The sequence below is a fragment of the Euprymna scolopes genome, chromosome 1 (genome assembly GCF_053919585.1).
Source record: "Euprymna scolopes isolate OS-2025 chromosome 1, ASM5391958v1, whole genome shotgun sequence".
NCBI classification, from domain to species: Eukaryota; Metazoa; Mollusca; class Cephalopoda; order Sepiida; family Sepiolidae; genus Euprymna; species Euprymna scolopes.
The window spans coordinates 13,219,893-13,244,892 of record NC_136482.1 but is presented as its reverse complement, the minus strand read 5'-3'; the positions used below and the strand labels follow the sequence as shown (position 1 = coordinate 13,244,892).

Here is a 25,000-nt window from a genome sequence, read left to right as displayed (position 1 = left end):
CTATCGAAGTGTTTTAAATATGGGATAAGATGGACTTTTGATCACAACGAAACTTTAATGATAATGATGATGAACACTCTGAAAGTTAATTATATATTAAATGCAAATTCATAAATGACCTTCTTGATAAAATTGTCTCCAAGATGAGTTTGCTTATGACACCACGTTTTTTATTAGACACGAGGGGAAAACGAATAAACACACATCTAAGGAAATGACTGAAACCTTAGAGAAAAACCTAAAGTCTGTTGTGGAATGGGACACATAAATGGATGGTAACATTTAATGCTCCCAAGACTAAGCTTCTTTCTTTCTTTTAATAATTGCAAGAAACCTTCTCAACCACTGATAGCCATGAATATTGATGCCCTACCTGAAAGTTCTTGATTCAAAATCCTTGGCTTAACATTTACAGGGAACATGAATTGGAACAAGTATATCAAGGGCATTGCTAAAGCTGCTGCTACGAAGAAGGTGGTTTCTTTCTACCATGCTTGAAAATTACTTACAGCTGAGAGTATATTGTGCATCTGCAACGCTACCATTCGCCCATGGAGTTATTGTCACATTTTAGCTGGTTTATCTGTTAAGAGTCTGGTGCTACCAGATCAGGCTGTCTGAAAATATTGGCTTCCTCAGATAAAATGCACCTAACATTGATGTTTTTTTTTTTCCTATTCCCTTTTGCAAAACTTAATTATGTTCTGCAAAACCAAAAACAAAAACAACAACCCACCTTCCCCCCTTTTCCTTTTCTCTTTCTCCCTCCCCCACTTCCCAACTGGTTTCCTTACTTAAAATGTACCAAACATTAATACTATAACTCTTTTCTGTCTCTCATTGCAAAACTTATGCAAGGCAGGGAACAAAAACAACAAAATCCACTGCAAGACCACCAAGCCAAACACTATAAACTAGTGATTGAAGATAGAGTGAAGAATAAAACCCTGCTACAAAATAACCAAACCAAACTCGACGAATAAATATTTGAGATATAAAGAACTTGAAGCATATAACCTTGTTTTACAAAATTACTGGATTCAGCATTAAATAACCCAAAAAGGGTTGATATGCCGTAAAACAAAACGACACAACCAAACCAAACCAAACCAAACCAAACCAAATCTGCTAATAGTCTCTCACTCCAAGACAGGATTTAAAAAAATTCGTCAACCCGCACTGTCAACCAAACTCCAACCTCTGTCCCATTGACAACATATTACATTCCTGTGCCTATTTTACAAATATTTTAATGGAATGTGCTCCGACAAACTCTAAGCACTTGTACACTCCTTGATGTAAATACCCCTGATTAACCCAACAAACCGCAAAATCCCATCCCTACACAGTAGAAATCTCTAGATACCGGAAAACCTTCTACTCGAATAGTTTCTTTGCTTGAACTTTGATTTTGGCATTCACTTCTGGGAATCCGGATGCATGTATAAACTGGATTCATAAAAGTGAGTCAAGGGTGTGTGCGTGCACTGTGCATACTTATGTTCTATTTAATTAATTTGTTTTTGCATAGCTCATTTTTCAGTTAGTGGTGGGGCTCTTCTACAAAAGACCATAATCTCTTTTAGAGATTCTTGAATTCATGTAATGAAATATGCTTTACTTCTCAGAGGAAATTATGGCTTTTTTTATTAATGATTAAATTTGGAAAGATTAAAAAGTATAGTCTAAATCTTTTGCAGAAAAGCCCCATCAAAAGAATTTGCACCAAAGTTTTATTTTTTACTCAAGATTGTATCCATTTATGTCATAGAACATAGATAGACGGTTTTGCCTTACATTTCTTCCTCCATATGAACTCACGCAGAATACTGTCCACCATTCTGAAATCTGTTCCACAGTGGCATTTATTGTTCATTTCCTCTCCAGAAAAAAAACAAAAAACAACAAAAAAAAAAAACATCCAAATTTCAGGCTGCAGTAAAAAAAAAAAAGGTTATTTACTCAATAGGATAGAATTGATGTCTTTGAGTGTTTACAATTAAAAGAGCATTTCCCTCATAGTTTTTTAGTGCAAAAATAATGTTTTTTTTACATTGAACGTCACAAAACATTATTTTTGCACTAATCTAATATTTCTGTATTCACTAACACTAATAGTTACCCACCATTTCACAAATCCTTCTACAGTAGCGTTTAGTCTGCAACCTGTACACCCTAAATGTTTAGTTCCTTTCTGAATAGTTTCGACTGCCTGTCTCCTAGCTTTATAGGAGTTCGCAACTTCACACTGACTTATTACTTTGACATGTACGTGTTACTATTTTGAAGTTTGGAAATATTGATTTAACACTTTCATGCTAAAAGTTGTTATCTTTGAGAAATGGGGAAGAAAGCAAATTCCAACAAAGTGGAGAAGGAAAAAGTAAGCAATGGTCATTTGCATTTTAGTGTCCATGGGAACCACTTCAAAATGCAATCACCACAGAAGAAGCTTTGATGTGCAGCTTTTGGGATATAGATGGTCATTCGGGTTCTGGTGGTTTTCTTTTTCTAAAATGAAAGATGTATAAAAAAAAAAAAAAGGAAAAAAAAAGAAATCTATGACGGAGGGGTGAAAGCATATTATGAACCCGTCCCAGTACGTTTTTTGTTTAACTAGTATACAAATAAATAAGTTCAATTACCTCCCCTTTATTTTTATACGCCACAAATTATTTAAAAAAAAAAAAAAAAAAAAAAAAAAGAAAAAAAAGAAAAGAAAAACAAGATTTATTCTGATTGGATAACATGGATAACATATCCTTTTTAATTAGCCGTTAGTCGTCATCCACCTCTCCACATGAATATTTGCCTCTCCCTTTTTTAGTTAATTATTTCAGCGTCTATTTTGGCGAGGAAAAAAATGTTTAATATTTAGAGTTAATTTTGCCGCCAAAAATATTTTATCGTTTTTAATTGTTGATTACAATTCATCGCTGTTATTTATTATCATTATTTTTATTTATTTTGTTCCCCGCGTTCAAATGATGCAGGAACCTCCAGAAGCTGAGTAAGTTCAAGTTTTTGGTAAATGTTACTATTAACGACACCAACTATTTTAAAGAGATTAAAATTAGGGAAATTAATTGAAAACAAATATTTTGATTAACCTACTCATTTGTGACCGATCTGTGTTTTAAAATGTTTTCTATTCAACAGCAACATTTTACTTATCTTAAATATTGGTTGCAATTAAAATAATGATCGTCACCAGCTTAGTTATTGACATTAAATAGTTTTTAAATTGTCACCAGCTTAGTTATTGAATTAAAAAAAAAAAAAGAAAGAAAAACTTTAAACGTGGAAATACGATTTAAAAAAATAGCGCGGATCACTCCCTGTATTAGCACCATTGACCAAATAATTTTATTTTTATAACGAAAAATAAAATCGATTAACAGGAATTAGTAGACATTACGATGCTATTTGAAACTTTCTGAAGAGCTATTATAAGGGAGTATCCCAGTGATGAATTCGAGTTTCTTCAATGAGCCCTCTTGTTAAGAATGACGTTCTAAAATTTCGCAAAAATTTTAATCATTTGGAATCACCTTTATTTGCAAAATGACGTCGAAAGATTGTCGATCAGCTATGAATGGAATTTGCTTTCTTCTAAGATATGTAATTAGACCGGAAGGGAGAAAGAGATTCGTTTTAAACTTCAATTCAGGCCATTAAATTAAGCGTGGGTTCTTCCGGTGTCTTATAGCAACCGGTATTTACGATCAGTAAAATCTTTCTAACTTTTTTTTTTTTTTTTTTAAACTCGTGTAGGTTGTGAATAGCTAAAACAAAATAAATGTTTAATTTGAAATAATTTATGTTGCTATTAGTAACATTTGCGAAGTTTCCTTTCCGTTGTCCTTAAGTTTTATAAGAAAAGGGCGGTGGAAATATTAGCAATAGCCAACAAAACAAAACTGGGGTAAAAAAAATGTATGTAACAAATATTACCAAAGGCAAGATAAGTTACTATTCTACCTACCTGGTTAAGTTGCGTTTTAACTGATTTTAAAGTGTTTTTGTTTTTAAAACAAAAGTAGTATATAGTCCGAGTTAGACCGAAAAACTGGGTTCAATTAGAACCATGTCGAAACTTGGTATTTACTATAATCGAAAATTAAACAAAATATTGCTAGAAACGCATCCAATGTCATCGGTCGTGCGAAAATATAATATTCTACCAGTATTTTGTCTAATTTTCCAGTGATTGTCGAAGTTCGACATGACTGCAAGGAAACCGCCATTTTATTTTGTTGTAACTCAACAGACTTGACACTACTTGTGTTTTCAAGTAAAAAGTCTTTAAAATAAGTTAAAAAAAAAAAAAAAAACCTTCAGGTAGGTAGAAGAGTAACTTATTTTGTCTTTAACATTTATTTTATCCTTTTTTTTTTTTTGTATTGTTGGTTTTTGTTCAAAATGCTAGAGCGAAAAGTCTTTTAGAATTTAAGATTCGCGAATTTCGCTCACAAATTACAGAATTTGATCAATGTGGACTGACTGTCCAACTGAAGACGTGTCTGCAAAGGGTGTTTATTGCAAAAGCCGTTCTTAATACGCGAAGGTTGGAGGTAATACCCATAAAAAGCAACTCTTTGCAGGTAAGTTTTCAGTGGGACCACCAGACCACGTTGACCCAGAATTTGATGAAACCTGCAGACGATAAATTGTGTATCCAAATATTTAGAAAACCTGATTCTTTTTGCTATTTTTACTTTTGCAGGTTTCTGATTTATGGCCGTTTTCAGATTGAGAATATGACCCTATGTTAGCAACCTTGCTTCCGACTTCCTGCTAATATTTCTTGAATATGTTCAATTCCAATTTAGCAGCGCCCACCTCCTCGCCATCCCCAGAAAAGAAATAGAAACCTAGTTACGTAGATGGTGTTCCAGAGCGGCCCCCACCTCGCATTGGAAAAACAAATATCTGTATGATGTACGTACTTGTCACGGAAAGAAAACCCCGAACACAAATTACTTAAATTGATAGTTTTATTGTAAGCAAAAAACAAAACAAAAAAACAAACAAACAAAAAAAAACTAATTTCATAGCTGATCGACAATCTTTCGACGTCATTTTGCAAATAACAAAGATGATTCCAAATGATTAAAATTTTTGCGAAATTTTGGAACGTTATTCTTAACAAGAGGGCTCATTGAAGAAACTCGAATTCATCACTGGGATACTCCCTTATAATAGCTCTTCAGAAAGTTTCAAATAGCATCGTAATGTCTACTAATTCCTGTTAATCGATTTTATTTTTCGTTATAAAAATAAAATTATTTGGTCAATGGTGCTAATACAGGGAGTGATCCGCGCTATTTTTTTAAATCGTATTTCCACGTTTAAAGTTTTTTCCTTTTTTTTTTTTTTTTTAATTCAATTGTAAGGTTAAAGTACAGAATAGGTACAAAACGCCCTCCCCCTCCCCATGTTAAGAATGGCTTTTTAAATAACGTTATTTCAGCACGGATCACTCTCTGCATGAGTACCTGATCAATTTACGTGGTTTTTGGTGTACAATATTTTTTGCCACGGGTACATATATCACACAGATTTTTCTTTATTTTTCTTAAGGGGGGGTAATTATGGAGTTGCACGGAACTTTTGTTTCTTCTGTGTATTTAAAACTAAACGGAGCTTTCATGAGCAAACTTTCTAAGAACTTCACATCTATGGAACACAATACTGCAGAGCTGCTTCCCAGTTACCTGCAACATCGGCGTTTTCAAGTTCAGTGTTAACATTAAGTTGCTGAGCTTTCCTTTTAAGTAATCAAATCCTGCTCATTCAACCCATCGTTTTCAATCCTCTCATAATTTTGTTCATCAGTCAACTGACCATCTCATTGACTCTCATCCTCGAGTGGCCTTTGGCCTTAATAAATGATGACTTATTAGTATAAAAGTTGAACTGAAAAATAAAAATTATATAAAAATAAACTGTGCTTCTGCATTTATCGACCCGTGATTTCCACTAAGTTATTCGAGTGTGCCCGGCAGATGACGGGAATAACAGGAAACGAGCCTTATTACAAAAATAGTTACCCCCCTCCCCATGGTAAGAATGGCGACGACCACCGAAATTCATGAAGTAATACATTGGAAAATGTCTTAATATCAAAAAAACTTGTCGACCGTTTCCGGTTCTTCCAGTCATCTGCCGGGCACACCCGAGTAACTTCGTGGAAATCACAGGTTGATAAATGAAGAAGTACCAGCAAAACTTTACTGTTAACACAATTAAAATCCTGTAAACTATTAAGTAATGTGAACATTGAACAAACGTCTTGTTACACAATTCCCTACTTAGGATGCCCCTAACCACAGTATCCTCTTACGATTCTGTGGCAGAATGCCTTGTTCAAGGTTGAAATTAACAAAACAAAACTGCGTTCCATCAGATTCGGTGAACGATTGTAGATTGTAGCATTAGTTCTGAATCTGGACTTTAATCGCCAGCCAATGTATTGTCAGTCGAGGACTGTCTTATGTTTGTAGTTGAAAATCAATAGGCGATGTAGCTTAATATACCCAAAGATTTTGCAGGATGTAAGCAATTCAGATTACGAACGAAGGAAGCCAAATGAAATACATTTAACAGATAATTGAAAACTCATGTTAAGAATGGCTTTCTAAAAATTATTTAACACTGTCTGTAAATTGCACACGTACCAACTCTGTTTATTCAAGATGTTCGGCAAAACTTTGGACCGTTCGCTAGTGTCGGAAGTGTTTGAAACTTGCCGTTGATGACGTAATAGTGCTGATTTTCCCGAGTGTCGATTAAACAGTGCAACAGTACCGAAACCTTCTGACGAGTATGAGCAAAGCGGTTTCTCTGCTTGCAAAGTTATCAGCTCCGCATTTTGAATACGGAACCTAGTATTCGGATATGGTCATCCATAAAAATAGATAACCAATATATAGGCAGTCCAGGAGAAGTCAAAAAAGATGCTTAACAGTATACTTTCTGAAAGATGTAAATTGGATTTTAAGCATGACCTTTTTACTTTGAAAATTTCCTGAATGGAAGACCCAAATTTCAAAAACTGAAAAGTAGCTTAATTAAATACAAGCGCTATTCGCATGGCGAAATATGTTGCTGTTCGGTTTCAAATAATAAATAATGGCGCTTGTTCAGAATTCCACCAAAAAAAAAAAAAAAATGGATCTGGGAGGGGAAAAATATCGTATACCAAAAATCATTTCAATTGATCTAGCTTTTTTTAGCCCCCCCCCCCCGGGTAAAGGAGGGATTGGATTGGACCTAGTTCACTCCTGTTCGTTTGTTCGCACTTTTCTCAATAAGTACATCTTGGATATTTTTTTAAATTTTGCACAAACATTGATTATGGTGAAAGTAATTTTTTCACTCGTGAAGGGGTACCCCGCATGCTTAGCTTGTTTCATAAAGAAAATCATTTTTAAGCGATTTTTTTATGCCCCATCCTCCCCATTTAAAGAATGGCTTCCTAAAATCTAGATTTGGAGTTCTGGTTTGTTCCTTCAGACTGTTTTAAAGATGGTTTCGCTAGATCGTCATTCGTTGTTTTAGCTATAATTTTTTAAAATTATTTATTTAAAAATTAGACTTGATCCATTTACGTGCTTGGTGTAAGATTTTTTTCGTCATGAGTACGAGCATTATGCAGGTATTTGATTTCATATGGCGGAAGAAATTCTGGACAAGCCTCAAAATAATTTCAAATATGACCATGTCTACAAATTTTGTCGTGAAAGAAAAGGTAAAAATAACATTTCGAATACGAAGACCGTCAATGCGCTGGTGTTATCAAAAGCCCAGTTGGCGGCGCTGCGTTTTTAAATGTCTCTGTAAATGGTTAAACGGGTTTAACGAAATTAACGGAACTAATTCCCGTTTTCTCTTTACTAATTTAAAATGTTTACAATACAAATATTTAACACTTTTTCTTTTTAATTTGTTTTATAAAAATCAAGATAATCTATTAAAAATATAAATTTCGTTTTGTTTTAGTTGTCTGGACTTATTATGCGCACCCGCACCCGCACCCGCACCAGCACCCGCACCACCGCAACATACTCAGATGCAGTTGGCGGAGAATTTTTATGCTGTCGGTAGGTTCTGTGAAAAATTTACCTTTATTGAAATTTAATTGAATGCTTTGTTACCTTTTTTTTTTTTTTTTTTTTTTTTTTTACAAGGGAATCATCATTTATTAAGGCACAGAGGCCACTCGAGGATACGGGTTAAAAAGTGTATAGTGGTCAAGAGGACAATATAGTAATCATTAGAAGTGTAAATTTGGTTAATTGGATTACTTAAGGGGAATTGCTCATCAAGAATTTGTTTACGTTGGACTTGAAGACGGCCGTATTGTAGTCGCCTGAAAAGCAGGTAAAACGGAAATTTCACATGTGCAGTTTTAAGAATGAAACTTTGTTCATGGAATCTACGTTTAGGTCTAGGCACAGATATTTTTTCTAACAAACATTGACATATCCCGTATACTGGCACGTAAATTTGATATTTTGTTTTTTAGTTGACTACTTACGAACATGTCCGCATCTATCCCTAACGAAAAATTTTTAATCGCATGATAAAAATGAAAATGTTTGTCGAATAGATATTTATAAAAGTTCTCTGAATTAACAGTATGTATAATTGACAGCTGATAAACAGTAAAATAAAATAAACAATACTTATGTTACCGTGCTAAAATATTTTTTAGGCAGCCATTCTTAATGTGGAGAAAGGAAGTTTTGTAACTATTCTGTACTTTCTCCTAACAAATTAATAAAAATATTGTAAAACTTGTAGTGGGGGTCAGAAATTTAAGTGAGATTAAATTTCCTCGCCCCAAACAAATAATTTAAAAAAGGAATGAGTATAAAACGAACGACGACTCCTGATTTAAATGAACTGCATTTATTTTTAAACAAAAAGGTAATTACACAAAGGTAAACAAATGAACAGAAAAGGTTTTCTTTGAACGGTGACTGAGGTAATTAAATGTTTTGTTTTTTTTATGTAAAGAAGAAAACTGTTCTTTTCCTCGTTTACTTAGCGGAAAGATATACACGGGTAAAGAGTCCATCAGGGTAACAAGTTCATCTCCACGTGGAGGAATTAATTGTTGGGTGTACGCGTGTTTAACGTTCAACGTGGACGGATCGACATTGATGTTTACGCCATGCTCAAAAGGTCGACTGACTCGTTTGGGCGCAAAATGCTCTTTTTATAGATCTAGACCGGCTCCAGAAAGCATTAGCTTCTGCTGATATTTTGGCGTTTGGAAATTCGTTAAAAAGATTTTTTTAATTTTCTCAATGGCTGGTTGTGTCACGTGATGGTGCTTCCAACTACGTCCGCCAAAAATGTTATTACTACTTCTGTTATTTTGAGCAAAGTGTGTAGGCGTATTTGAATTTGTGCCGTTGCTGAGAGATTTTTTTTTCTCAAAATACGCGGGAAAAATTGAAATGAATAATGGCTCGTTATTTGCGCACGAGTCTGTGACTGTACAAACTCGAATGTAACTAGAAAATACGAATTCTTAAAATAGTATAACATAAGTGTGCATAATCACCTAAACAAAATATGACAGAAGTTTTATCATCCACATCACAATCTAATTTTCTACCGATCTGTATATTTTGAGTTCTAAAACTGTTTTTTCATTAAACATTTTTGTTCCTTTCGCTTAGCCAACTACGAGTAAATAAAAGATGGCGGTCGATTTGATTTGTAGATAATCGCCAATTTTAGGCTTAAAAATAATTGAAAAATAAAAACTTAATCAATGATTATGCAATTTCATAATTTGATTTTGAAAAGATCAAATAGGTAACCGCAAATTCAAAAATGCGGTAATTGGCGGCCATGACAAACTTATTCGTCGCAAGCAACATTCTACCTGCTTCTCAATTGCAAGCTAATTTAATGTCTGCTTACATGAGGGGGGGGGGTAACCTTTTTATTACAAGTACCAAGATCTATTTTATGTAAACACTCAATCGGAAATGGTTCCATATTGTTGAGTGAGCAGTAAAACTGTTTTGGGTATTTATTATCATAACTAACAAAATAAAATGTGAAGAAATCAAATATGTAACAAATATTCCCAAAGGCAAGATAAGTTACTTTTATATCTACTTGGATAAGTTTTGGGTACTCATGCAGAGAGTGATCCGTGCTGAAATAATAACGTTATTTAAAAGACCATTCTTAACATGGGGAGGGTGTTTTGTACCTATTCTGTACTTTAACTTTACAATTGAATAATAAAAAAAAAACTTTAATTAAACGTGGAAATACGATTTAAAAAATAGCGCATATCACTCTCTGCATTAGCACCAAGTTTTGTTTTAATCTATTTTAAAGCGCTTTTTGTTCAAAGCAAATCTGCTCATAAGCTCTGCAAGACTATGCTTTATAATTGCTCAAAAATCAAAAATTTAACAAAATACTGGTAGAATATTAGATTGTCGTTAGACTGGATTTATTTTTACGAGCATTTTTAATTTTTAAACAATTATCAAGGGTTCTTGTGTTGACATTTTGTTCATGCTAAATGAAAAATGGACACTAGGTTTGTTTTGAAAAAGAAAAACGCTTTAAAATAAGTTAAAGTTCAAATAACTTATCCAGGTGATATTAATTTATCTTGCCTTTGGTAACAGTATTTTCTGTTAGTTACAGTAACAAATATGTTTTAACTACGTGTATTTTTAGATATCTAAGGTATTTTTATTTGCGGGACTTTTCTATAAAAAAATCCAAAATGAGAAACTAGCAAAGTTTTGCAAAAATCTTTTTTGCAAATACATTAGAAATCAGTCCTTGCCTACAGTCCCCTCATATTTATTGATGTACATACTCGTGACAGAAAAAAAATATCGTACACCAAAAAATGAATTGATCCGGTAGTTTCATTTTTATAAAGAAAATATGCTTCTCCTTTCCCTATGGTAAGAATGGCTTTCTAAAATCTTGTAAGTTTCAACTATTTGGAGATTTTTCAAGATGAAATTGCGGGATGGTCTCTTGCCGTTAACTGTTAACTATGGCACAATCACGTTGACACATCAGTTCCTGCCAGATCACCAAAGTTAAGCAATGGTAAGCATAGCTAGTACCAGATGGGTGACCATTTGGGAAGGCTAGGTGCTGTATGTACCTTCTGGGAGGGTTGAGTGTGAGGCCAGCACATCACCCCGAAAAAAAGAACTCCTCTCTACAAAAGCATCTACAAAGTTGTAGATGGCCTATGCCCTTCCAGGGGCTCAAGGCTATGGATGGATGAAGCTCTTGCAGTTTAACCATACAATTTTATTTTTATTTATTTATTTTTTTTTTTGTGTGTGTATTATTTTCTTTTTATAACGGGTTATGTACATCACACAGATTTTTCTTGATTTTTCGCTTTAATAATATGGGGATCCTGGACAAGCACGTAGAAATCAAACTATAAATTCCAAAGACCCTTTTAATTTGACTCGTCTTAACTCTTACTTTTCGCATCTCCACTTCCTGTAACGATAATTTTTAGTCGCGTGCAAGCGACTCTATAAGTCACTCCATCTGTCGGTCTGTCCGTAACACTTTTGTGCTTGGCCTTTTTGGTTAAGATCAAAGGTCTGTTGTTAATAGATGCTGTTCTTAGCTTTTAAAGTTTTTCTTTGGCCTTTTGGCCAAGATCAAAGTAACTTAAAGGGGTAATCATGATAAAGATGCTGGCCGAGAGAAAAATCATTTAAAATTTACAACAGAGACGAGATGGATCAACCAACCTCACCATCCCCCTTCTTTTTGTGTTGGCCTTCTGCCTAAGATTTTTGTTCATTTTCCCAACTGTATTTTTTTTTCCTGTGAATAAAAAATTTAATATCTCAAAGTGTAGTATCTATTACTAGATGCTGTACTTATGTAACTTTGTGATATAAAGTAGGGAATCACTTTTCTGTATTTTTTTAATGTAAAATGATCACCCACTTTACAACCAGTCAGTCTCAAAGCCATTCAAGTCATTCTCCAGATCATCAAAGTTGTTTTTGAAGGATTCCAGTTATTTTTTAAGCATTCAAGTCATTCTTAAAGTCATTCAATTCATCCTTAAGTTCATTAAAGTCATTCTAAGTCATTTACTTTTTCTTTATTTAAGTCATTTCAGCCCATTTTTCGGTCATTTTAGTTTATCTTTAAGAATTTAATGTCAATCCAACATTCACGCATTCATTCACGAGAGCATGCGACTAATGGCTATCGGCCGTGTTTTAATCTGAATTTCATGAGCAATATTTATCTAACTCCCCGAGCGGGAAGATGGGACAAGGGTTAGAAAGTGGGATTAAAGATATATCGTCTTAGAGAAAGAGTACTCTAGCTTGCAAAAAATGCCTGGGCAGCTCCGTCAGCAGGAACATCTCGGGCAATTAGCAATAAACTAACCCTTTAAAAAGAAGGTAAAGCTTGGGAGGTTGGACTGCTTAGAATTGCACTGCCATTTCAATAATGGCCCAAAATCTGGCTTTCGGGTCAAACTCACTGAACAAGTGGTGTATCCAATAATAGCTGTCATTAAAACTAAATAACTTCTAGGCCTTTGGGTTCATACCAGCCGAGAATTGCTTTAGCATGACCCCCCCCCCAAAAAAAAACTTTCACTCCAGACATGGCATATTGCTACTGAGACATAAACAGCTACTGTGATCATAGCTCAAGCTTAGAGAGCATTTTAAGTGAGGATTTGTCCAGTAAGGTGTTTGTTCACATTACATTTTAATTTCTGCATGTTGGTACAGTCGGAGAAATTGAGCAAGGAAAAAATTTCAAAGGCAATCAGTTTGAGGAAATAAGCTATCCAAGTAAAAAGCTTTGCAGCATCTGGCAGCCTCCACAGTGAAGGGATGAGATTTTGCTGTCTAGTTGATTGTAGGGGTTTCCATCGAGGAGAGAATACAAGTAGAGTAAGTTCGTCATAGTGCAACAATTACAGTGATGGAACATTATGGTGATAGGACAGCAGCTAAGATATTGGTAGACAGTGCAAGTTTTAATTTACATTTTGCACTATAGTGATTGGTCGTGCTTTAGATCTGGCAACGATATTCCATGAATGGGTGAATAATTTTATAGAGATAGAAAATACTGGCAAGTATGAGAAATTTTCTAGCCCGGTAGAGAGAACCCACCTTCATTGCAGCAGACTTGACAATGTCTATGTATTCCAATTCAAATTACTTTTACATGTTAGTCTGAGATATTTGAACGCTGTAATTTCGGGAAGGATGCTATTAGCATTTTTCAAACTTGTCGTTCAGGAAAAGGATCTTTGTTTTGACACATAGGATCTGCCGTCAGTCCCTTTGTTGAAATGAGGTATGGTCCGGTTCGTTACTAGGTGCACCTGCTCAGACATTACCTTCTCCTTTGGTTTATTGTTCCTATTTACAATGCCTCTCCACGGGACAGTTAGACACCAGGGTCCTTTTTTAATGTGGAGAAAAGGAACAAAAATAAAAATTGTCTGAGTCGTGAAGGATTTCTCCTCCACTGACAGAACAAGAAATTGAAATGTAGCATCTGAAGAACAGATACTAAACTTTGATCTTGACCCGAAGGCCAAATGTCTCCTTTGGTTTGTTTGTCCGAGACACCTCTACCGGAAAATGGTCAGTTATCAATTATTTTTGTACTGAAAGAAAATTTTTGGACAAGCATCTCGCTGCACAGCTCCCCACTGAGAATGCCCTTATAAATCTGTAACCTAATTCACAGGAGGCCCTTGCGTATAGTCTTGTTTGGGGTGTATTTGAAGTTTAAAAAAGTATTAAGGAATAGGAGTTACATCTTTTGAAAGCATTTTCGTAAAGTGAAAACTTTTGAAAACTGTAATAATAGCGTATTTATTTTTAATGACAATTTTTTTTCTTAAGACTTTTGGTGGAATCCACCCTAATCATTAGATGACTTTGTAAGGCTTTTATTTTTATTTTTTAATTTTTTTTTTATTTTTCATTTTGATTGTGATGTTAAATTTACGGAAGTGTATATGAACGTCCGATCTTATTGACGATTGCATCTTTGAAAATCTTGTTCCCTCACTAGCAAGCCGCCCGCATAAATACACGTTTTCCAGAGGTTAAGTAACCAATGAAGTTTAACGAGATTAATACAAGAGTGCCTAATACCTAAGTTTGTTTTCACATAAGCAGTAATATGACCAAGATACCTCTTCAGGCTATACAGCTTATACGAAAGCAAACTTTGAAAACTTTGCTTCCATATCGGCTTTATCGTCTGAAGAGGTCTGTAATTACTGGTAACTAGCTGAGCGAAACCTGCTCATGACTGTCGCAATATATTACTGCTTATGTAAAAAGAAATTGTGTGTGTATATATATACATATATATATATATATATATATATATATTACTCGAGCTGAGATCGAAACCAAAACCTAAAGTCAGTGAGTCAAGTACGATGATCATCAGGCTAGCTTGACACTATTTTTTAAAGTATTTTCAAACCTACTTAAGATAAGGAATGTTATGTGAACCATTCACGCATGCGCAATCATGAAACAGTTGACATAAAAATCCGATAACCATCTTAGCAGCCCTTTTTCCGGATGAAAACAGATTAAAAATTTTTTTCATCATGCCTGAATACTCTATATCAAATTTCAAGTCTGTAGATAAAAAATTTGAATATATAGGTTGAGAATAGTCCTCACACACTTCTCACTTATATATTATTGAAGTCTTTTGTAATAAAGATTAAATACAAATTGAAATAACCTTTTCGTATGAGTCAACATGTGCTTTTTTTTTCTGCTGCTGATATTGGCTTTCTCGATTCTTTCTAGAATCGGGTGCTCAAAAGAGAGCTTATGTGAAGGTTCCTATTTACAATGCCTCCCCACAGGACAGTTAGACACCAGGGTCGTTTTTTAATGTGGAGAAAAGGAACAAAAATAAAAATTGTCTCAGTCGTGAAGGATTTCTCCTCCGCTGATAGAACAAATTGAAGTGCAGCATCTGAAGAACAGATACTACACTTTGATCTTTTATGTGAAGGTTGCCAAAATGTATCTTACGTCTGCAGAATACGGATCGTGCTATTTTTTCTTAGAATTTTCAACATAATTTTGAAATATTTTCTTCACGTCATGGGCGCGTGCCATCATACAGATTTCTACATTTTATTATTTTTCGGAAGAATTCTGAACAAGAGCAAAAGATTGTAAATTCATGTTCAATAGCGAAAGTCGCCACCAATGTAGAGCTGACGACAGGACATCTGGCCTTGGTAGAGCTGTCTTTAGAGATTGCTGAGACTCGAGCTGACAATTAATATACATGGTTTATATAAATTGTTATAGCGAACGAAGATGTTAAAACATTAAACGGACGTACATGCATACTGAAATGGAAGTGAATTAAATACGTACTGGGAGTAGAATAGTTACCAATTAGCAAGTGCTAATTTAATGTGAAGAAAGTGTTTTAGGTTAAATTCAATATCTAAAGTTAAGACCCCGGGAGTGGACTCGGTTTAGCTAAATATGGAACGGAAGTCACTAAGCATGAAACGAAATGAAACAAAGATAAACTTATTTTTTACATTTCTATATTTTTTATATTTAAAATACATTCATATGGAAATATTTTATTTAAAGTGATTTTAAATTTTCACTGAGTACATTTCTATAAATTTTTCAAATATTAAAATAGTCATATGGAAATAATTATTTTTTGTTTTTTAAATTTCTATAAAGCTTTCTTTTAATATATTTTAATTCGAATATCTTCCACAAATTTTATCACATAATTTTGTCAATGTATCATAAAGCCTTCAATTGAATTACGAAATCTAAGTTTTTTTTGTTTTTTGTGTTCATAACACGAGTGTTAAAACTATTTTTTTTTAAATAAAGTATTTCTATATAGTTTTTAGTAGGAACAAGTTCTGTGAACGAACATATACAAGGACTGGGTTGTGTATTATATATTTTAGTGTGAATATGCATTTAAGTAATAGACAATGTGACACTGCATGTGTTGGTTTACCTTGTTCTGGCTAGTACGTGTGCAGATGTTAGTGAGGTGATGGAGCTTGTACGCGAGTTTTAAAGGGGTTCTTTCTCGTCTTCCCCGGCCAAAATGAGCGGGGTATACTTTGTGTCCTAAATTCATCGGGTTTAATATCCGGAGAACTCTTCTTTTATTAACCATGAGTCACTGTTTTATAAAGTTGGTTAATTTGGCATAGGCTTGTTAGATTTTGGGTTTGAAACGATTTTTATTGGTTAAAAAATATTGACACGTTTCTGTGAAAACTTGCTTCTGCAAGTAAAGAGAGAGAGCGTATAATATCGGAATAAAAAGAAAGATTGGTATTCAAGCCAGTTGCCCTTTAGCATTCGTTCTAATAGCATCTCCGCAACAAGATTTCATTCTTGAAAGTGACCAGACGTGTTTGTTGGATCTCTGAAAATTATGGTGTCGAGTACAATTCCTATCTATTTATACAATGTCCTTCCGTAGAATTTGAAGTATAACGTTTGTAAAATTTAGTCAGAAATTTTACTTTTGTTAGATTTAAAAAAATTTTTTTATTTTGTTACGAAACTGTTCGTCTCAACCTTATTTTTTCACGATCAAAATGTTGGTATTTCTTTGCTAATAGAACGAAAATCGAAAAATGAATATTCATTAAAAAAAAAACAAAACAAACTAATGTTCTTAGTTTTCATGCCTCAACTAAACACTACTGCATTATTACATAAAACTCGAATTTCACTGATTTCACGATACAACGATCGGCCATGTTTTCAACATGTAATTTAAACACTAGGAAAGTAAATCTTGTTATAATGCAGAATTTATTAAAATAAAAATGTAATGACAAAATGAACATGACGTATATACATATTGTGATATTTTTTTTTTTTTGAAATAATATAGAAAACTGTCCCAGTAAACATGAAATTGGCTCATGAGTTTTTAAGAATTAGAATAAGACAGACCGCAGTTACCTTTCTTGCTACCATGCGAAATTCAAGTAAACTTACAATTTATTTCGGAAACTATTTGATTATTTATATTGTGATCATTAATAGATACAGAAAGTTTCATAAAAATTCGTAGTTTTCTGGTGAATTTTTACATTAGGAAAGTTTGTTGCAAATGGTCGAAAGGTGAAATTGATTAGACACAGGCAAAGAGGTGACTCAGATGATTGGTTAGATGCGATAGATATCGTGCTCCATTTTTACTAGAAAAATGGTAAAGCGTATGGTGATGGAAATCGTGAACCGAATTCGTTCAGAGTGAGAACAGACGTCTCGCAGGGTTGAAATTTGTGTGTTGCTGAGGTAGAATGATGTGCTTCTGGTTGGGTAGGGTCGTGTAGACGATCTGAAGTTAGAAACTTGTAGCCAGACATCGACTGGCCTTGAATTGCTTGTTGGACGTTAATGGGCACTGAAACTGGTAGCGCTGGAGCCGGTGGCTGGAACCGCTAGACAGCCAGAGTCGCTGGCTGTAAAGGTGAGCCCTAGAGGGCAGGCAAGCAGAAAATGAAGTGTGTATCGCATTTAGGTAGTTTGCGAGTCGTCTTTAAAAGGACGATTGGAATCATTAGTTTGGGAGTTAGCCTTGAAATGGACTGTTTGAAATACTGCTGCTAACTCCTTCGGCTGCTGGGCTCGAAGCTTGACAAAAAGCGTGCCAAAGTCGGAAATAAGTCTCCTTGCTCACAAGCCTTACAGAAGATTTGCTGAGAAAGTCAATAGCTTCATGGAAAAGTTACAGAAATTGGCTTGATAGACAAACAAATGACTATAATTAATTTAATACCGAATTTCTTAGTGTAAAAATGTTTTTGGTATTCCCTGACTGCATATAATAATCTTGGTTCGAAATTAAAATTGGTTGTTCATGTTTAGTTGCGATAAATATTTTTTTTCTTTGAAAAGGCGTTGTTATGGCGTACAGATCACCACTCCCATTTTGTCAACAGAAATACGCTATTGGCAGAAACCTGACACTCCTGAAAATACACCACGAGCATGTGTGCTAAAAATAGCAACTTTTCTTAAACAATAAAGGAAAAAACATTTTTTTTTTTTTTTTTGTAGCGAAACAAATTAACCTACTTTATATTTTGGATGGAGAATAAAATATATACAGGCAATAAACGCCAGACATTTTTGCCTGTAAAAAATCCGGTCAAAAATTGATAGTAATTTGTTTAGCAACACCGTCGCCTGTAACATAAACAGCTTTTCATGGAACAAGCGAATTCTCAGCAAACCAGCAATAGGGAACAAGGAAACTCCCTAATTTCCTTCGACACGCTCGGTCAAGTCCTTCAAGCCCAGCAGCTGACGTGACTCAGCAGTAGTTCAAACAGCCCTTTTCAGAGTTAACTTTCAACGCACTACCTTAATGCTACTGCCTGCTGTCTGAGACTCCCTTTGCCAGATCACCAGAAGAAACGAATGTTCAACGTTCGTTTCTGCAAATCAACTTTTTGGTTGACATCGCTAAATTTCAACGCTTTTCACTTCCTATGGCCTCGTAGCATCATGGTAAGATCTCACGTTTTCTTTCACTTTTCTGCCTTCGGGTTCAAAACGCTTCTTTTACACCTCCAAACACACAGCCAACGCCGGGTACCTCCGCTAATTTAATATAATATGCAAAGATCCTGAATTTTATAATGGTCTTAGGTATGGCTTTAAGAAATCCAGTGGTAAGGTCCACATTTACTGTGTAGGTAATTAAATTATTACCTATGGTTTATCAGGTTTGTATTTTAACAGGTAATTATCTGACTCCATAAAAAAGACAGACATTAACTTTTAAAAGTGAACAAAGCAGCTTTATTTATTGATGAACTGTAAGTGGAAAGTGTTCGTTTTAGTGGTGGAGGAGAATATTTGTGAAAAAATGTGAGGGAAAGGTCAGCGTGAAGAGAAGTCAACAAAAAAAATGTTCATTTGGTTTGTACTTATCGGTTTAGGTGTGAATCAGGCAACGGTTAGTAAATGAAGGTGCTCGGCCCGTAACGCGGGACCAGAGTTGGCTTCAGTCCACTTCGGTATCTTTTCTTCTGCACATCTCTTTAAGGTTTGGTGACAGAATCCGTCCGTGCGTTCACTGATGTAGCGAGACGAATTCTCTTCTCGAATCCTCTCCCTGGCTTTTATATTTTTCCGGGGGCTCTCAGCGGTGATGGAACTCATTTTTTTAAAAGGCGCCAAAATCATTGCAATCATTATTTTTTTTTTTTTCAATCGGAAGCCTTACGTCGAGCTGTTGCGTACAACTTTTTTTTCAGTCCGGTTCGCAGTCAACTCTCATTAATCCCCACAAAATAAACCCCTTTGTTGTTAAAGAAAATTGTTTTTCCTTTCGTGCGACAGTTTTCGTTACCTATTAACAGTATATGAGCTAACTTTAACACCCACTGATAAGACGAGCTCCTATATATGTCCCTCTTATGAACAAGAGGGAGATATTGCAGAAAGACTACTTTTGTCTGTAATATATATTGATATTAGTTTTTTGCAAAGTAATTTTTTTCTGATTCAATCAAACCGGAGCTCGGTGAGTTACTTAAGGTGTCACATTTCATAGTATTTAACTACATCTGTAAATATTATTCAATGTTTAATTAAAAAAAAATAATTTCTAATGTTGGACTAGTTTAAAAGTCGCGGCCAGCGAAGAACGCGAAAAACAATTATATATAGGCATTGAAATTGTTTGCTAAATATTAAATAAAATTTTCATTACAAGTGAAAATTCGAGATTCGGATTTAAACATGACACTAGGAAAAATCTCCGGTGCATAAACTTATGGTAGAACGTATAAAAATGTAAAAGTAATAATCAATTCTAAGTGACAATATTCTGGATTGTAAAAATTCAATCCCCAATGCGAACGATACTAGTAATAAAATTACGAATTACAAGACTTAGGTACGTTCGAAATGTATAAACATTCTGACCCTTCTCTTTACTTAAAAATTCACAAAAATCAGGAAATTGTCCAGTTTTAATGAAATTTTCAGTATTTATCAAATAATTATCACGAAATATGAAACACCTTTACTTTTGGTGTTGCTTGACTGCATGTATATTAATCTTGGTTCGAAATTAAAGTCGATTATTCATGTTTAGTTGTGAAAAAATTTTTCTTTGAAAAGAAATCGCTTCTCAGTAAAAAAAAAAAATTTTTTTGCTTTTCATAAAAATAAGCATTGTAAATTGTAACAATAAAAAGTGAATGATACCTTACGTTACAATAGAACACCGACCACTCTAATTTTATTTATTTCCTATTTTTATTTATCTTTCTGGGGGGGGGGTCGCTAACAATGAATCTGGTAATCAAACCCGTCGCAAATTTACCATTTGCGTGGTATGAACCTTTGGACCATTTTGCGCTATTTCACCGCCTTCAGTAGTGTTTTCTTACATGATGCGTGCACACGCGCGTAGTGAAGTGACTTATGATATTGCGAAGGAATCTTTAGCGGACATTTGAAATAAAAGTTTTAGAAAAGTGGTTAATTTTTTTGTGTGTTGTGTAGTTTTTAATGCTTTGTAATTGATTTAAAGTGTCCACCAATTTACGAAGACATCTTTATTTTTCGTTCTCTTTTGAGGAGGTGGTATTCTGTTATAGAACTTGTGTAGTTTAACAGGTGCTTCGGCAGTTTAATTAATCTTTTTTCCGTAAATAACGCGCCGACATCTAACGAGTAAAATACCGTTTAACATTTCACAAAAATTCTGTTTATATTAGGAAGGGGGCGGTGGAGAGGTGGTGTTGTGGCGGTATTCTACTCGGCAAATGTCGGCGCGTTATTTACGGAAAAAGCATCTGTTAAACTACACAAGTTCTATAATTGAACACCCCCTAAAAATAAGAACGAAAAACAATGTTATTTGTAAACCTACCGTAAAAACTTAATTTTTTAGTTCAATTAAAAACCATTAAAACTACGTGTCTCACACACACACACACACACACACACAGAATGAACCACATTTTTAAAAAATTATTTCAAATGTCTCCTAAAGATTCTTCCGCAATGTGATAAGTCACTTCACTATAAGAAAGCACTACTGAAGGTGTTGAAATGGCGCAAAATAATCCCAGAGTCCAGGGGTTCATACCATGCAAATTTGCGAGGGGTTCTCAGATTCGTTGTCAGCGACCTCGAATACCTCTAATAAACCAAAATACACTACAGCAGAACACTGGCAAGTTTAAGGTAACATTTACCACAAAAATGAATTTTTTCATGAACATTACGAAAAAAGAGTCCGTATTCATGAATTCCATGTAACTCGAAAAAAATTAATTTCTTGAATTGCCGATATCATCATTGAATTAAGCATCGTTAGATTACATGTTTCGCGTAATTGTTATGTAAGATTCTAATATTTTCCTTGTCTAAATAAACATGTAATTTTCGGCGTAACATTTTTTATATAATCTTGAAAAATAAAAGATTAATTTAAAAGCAGAAACACCGAAAAATTAAATTTAAAAAATTATACAAACATTCACTCTAGGAATGTACAGATGCACGGCAGCGGTGGCGGGGGGAGCACTCTACTTCCCTCTAACTACCTGACGTTAGTTCCAACTTTTTCACTTTCTTCCGTAAGAATCCACGCTTAGACGACTTCGTTTTTTTTTTTCTTTCTTCCCTTTTCCTTTTTATTCCCTTTTCCTTTTTATTCCCTTTTCCTATTTATTCCCGTTTCCTATTTATTCCCGTTTCCTATTTATTCCCGTTTCCTATTTATTCCCGTTTCCTATTTATTCCCGTTTCCTATTTATTCCCGTTTCCTATTTATTCCCGTTTCCTATTTATTCCCGTTTCCTATTTATTCCCGTTTCCTATTTATTCCCGTTTCCTATTTATTCCCGTTTCCTATTTATTCCCGTTTCCTATTTATTCCCGTTTCCTATTTATTCCCGTTTCCTATTTATTCCCGTTTCCTATTTATTCCCGTTTCCTATTTATTCCCGTTTCCTATTTATTCCCGTTTCCTATTTATTCCCGTTTCCTATTTATTCCCGTTTCCTATTTATTCCCGTTTCCTATTTATTCCCGTTTCCTATTTATTCCCGTTTCCTATTTATTCCCGTTTCCTATTTCTTTTCCGTTTCCTATTTATTCCCGTTTCCTATTTCTTTTCCGTTTCCTATTTATTCCCGTTTCCTATTTCTTTTCCGTTTCCTCTCTTTGCAAATAGGTTTTAATTTTTTTTTTTTTTATTCTATTTAATTCAATATCTTTGCACTTAACTACTAATTATCTTTGAAATACTCATATTATTCAAAGGATTTTTACGAAGAATTTATTTAGCTGAATTTGTCAGCTTCCAAATGTCACCGTGAAGACGTTTTTTGAGAACTATTTTTTTTTTTTTTTTTTTTTCATTTTTGGAATTAACTTTAGGTTTTAATCTTTCAAATACAATCCAAAAGTAGTCGAAAACCTACAAAAAAATTATACCTTATCTTTTTTCGCCATTATTGCCCGTACCTAAGACCTCTAACCGGTCACGACTGATAGAATGAGAATAAGCTACCTATTGATTAAAGAGGTTTCTTTTGAAATTCCGTACAAAACTGAAAAGACGCATTTGAAGCAGGTTGGAAGTTGCATCAGCTGAAACATTAAGAACAGTAATTCGCATAGTTCAAATAATAAAATAATTGGCACTTCTGCATTATGCGGGTGGCCGCCATATTTTGGGTGCATTTCGCTAAACAATCACCAAGTAGCGCTTTTCGGTCAAAGAACAGAGGACGATATCTTGTACTTTTTGAGAATTTCGTTTAAATTATAATTTGTTGTTGACCCTTCCATGTTGATTCAATACAAAAATTGTTTCATTTAAACTATTTGTTAAAACTTTTCTTTATAAAATTCCAATGTTGCTTTCATTGCAAAATAGTTTTATTAAAATTATATTTTCTTACGCGGACTTTTCGTTGGCACATCAACAGGTGCTACAATTATACTTTAATTAAAAAAAAAATGTTTTGAAAAAAAAACAAAAAAAAAAAATCCAATATTGTTTTAATTCAGAAATTTTTTTTCTATTGGTTCGAAAAAAAAAACCTTTTTGAAAAATCTAATGTTACTTTCATTCCAAAGTTTTGTTATTAAAATTATATGTTCTTACGCATACTTTTAAATGTTTTTACAATTGTATATTGATACATTTTTATATAGGCACCGCCAAAACTGGGGAGAGGGGGCAGGTAAGTACTTTTTGACGGACCGTCTTTTTAAAAATCTACCAAAAATCAGGTAATTATCCAATCAATACAAAATTTTCAGCGATTATTAAGAGAAGAATGAACTTTATAACAGTGTACTTATTTTTCATAAACGATATTTATATATATTTTACTTACCCCTTTGAGGGGGTTCCAAATATGCTTAAAATAATCATCTGAAACTGAACAAAACATTGTGTTGTTGTAAGGGACAGGATTATAGATTAAAAAAATTGTTCGCATACCTTATTTTGACGTCTGAATATCAGAACTTCGATTGTGTTTAATTATTCCGCTTTTGAGTTTTGAAGTGTAAAATTTAAGTTAAGCAAAACGGTGAAAATTTTTTTTTTTAATATTTATACGAAAAAACCCATTTTAAAATCTTTGACAAATAAATTAACAATTTTTTTTAGCGAGCCGAATAACGCATGACCATTATTAAACAGGGCATGCTTTGAAGAATCGATACAAAAAAAATCGATAAATATTGTGCCCTTTGTGTTAAAAATATCATTTTTTTTTTTTTTTTTTTTTTCGATCCTGTTTGAAAACGTTTGCCGCCTTTCGACTACGGTGGACCAAACGCGCTGAAATTTTTTTTTTATTCTGCTTTAAATTCCCCCCCCCATTTTGGGGAGCCTGGCCCCCACACACATATACATTAAACCCAAACTCATACAAATGGTCACCCATCTGGTACTGGCCAGCCTCAGCGTTAATAATACATTGAAATTTTCGTCACTGAAAAATAAGTTTGTTTTTTTTTGGCTTGTTTGGTCTTCCGTAGTTTGTTTTATCAAGTACAAATGTAAACATTGTAATCAAATCGACGCGAAATAACTGGTTGCCTACATGAATAAATGGAATTATTTGAAATCTAGGTACTTATATTATAATATTTTTGCATATTCTCATAGAAAATCACCCTAGATATTAGACAAGAAATAAACAAATTAATTCTTTAAAAAAAACTTTTTTTTTTTTTTTTTTTTTTAACTATTTATATACGTTTTCTGTGCAAAACAAAAACCGCCAATTGTTAATTTTTGGGAAAAATTAAAAATTTAACATAAGTTTTTACATTATTCTGTTTTCTATATAAAATTCAGGGTTGTATCTTGCTGGAAAAAAACTTACTCAGAAATAATGTATCTTAATAAATGTAATTTCGTTTTAAAAAACAAGTTGATTTTTCGGCTATTTTTGGCGGTGTCTATTTTTATACAATAAATATTTTGGTTTTCAAATATTTTTCTGTTCGGAAAAATTCTTATTTGCCGTGTTATTTGACCAAGACATTAGTTATCGCCCCTTTACAATGGCGGCCGCCCGAATACTGCAGAAGTGCACAATTAGTTGGTTTTAAGTACCTTAATAAGTATTTGTGCATTATAATTAGATATAAAAAAAATGTTGAGTAAAAAACACTTACATATCGACATGTCATGTCGATTTGTAAAAATTCCAAATACGAAAAATGGTAGAATTGGAACTTTTTGTTTTTATAATAGATTGCGGGTTTGTATTACTGTACACATAGATTCGAAAAAGTTGTCAAAAAAAAACAAATATATAACAAATAAATGTTACCAAGGCAAGATAAGTTACTCTTCTACCTAACTGGATATATTTTTTGTGTTTTTATTCAATGTAACATGTTTATTCAGCTCGAAAAACATGCAG

General features: G+C 33.8%; 1 protein-coding gene across 1 annotated transcript in view; it reads left to right on the top strand.

The window, feature by feature from the left end:
* The first annotated feature begins 2,755 nt into the window (after positions 1–2,755).
* LOC145279895 (hepatocyte nuclear factor 4-gamma-like) overlaps positions 2,756–25,000 on the top strand; it is a 216,485-nt gene continuing 194,240 nt past the window's right edge. Inside the window, exons 1-2 of the mRNA XM_080131447.1 lie at positions 2,756–3,010; positions 8,005–8,105. Coding sequence (XP_079987573.1) covers positions 2,985–3,010; positions 8,005–8,105 — 127 coding nt within the window. The 5' untranslated portion in view covers positions 2,756–2,984. The remainder of the gene's footprint in view (positions 3,011–8,004; positions 8,106–25,000) is intronic.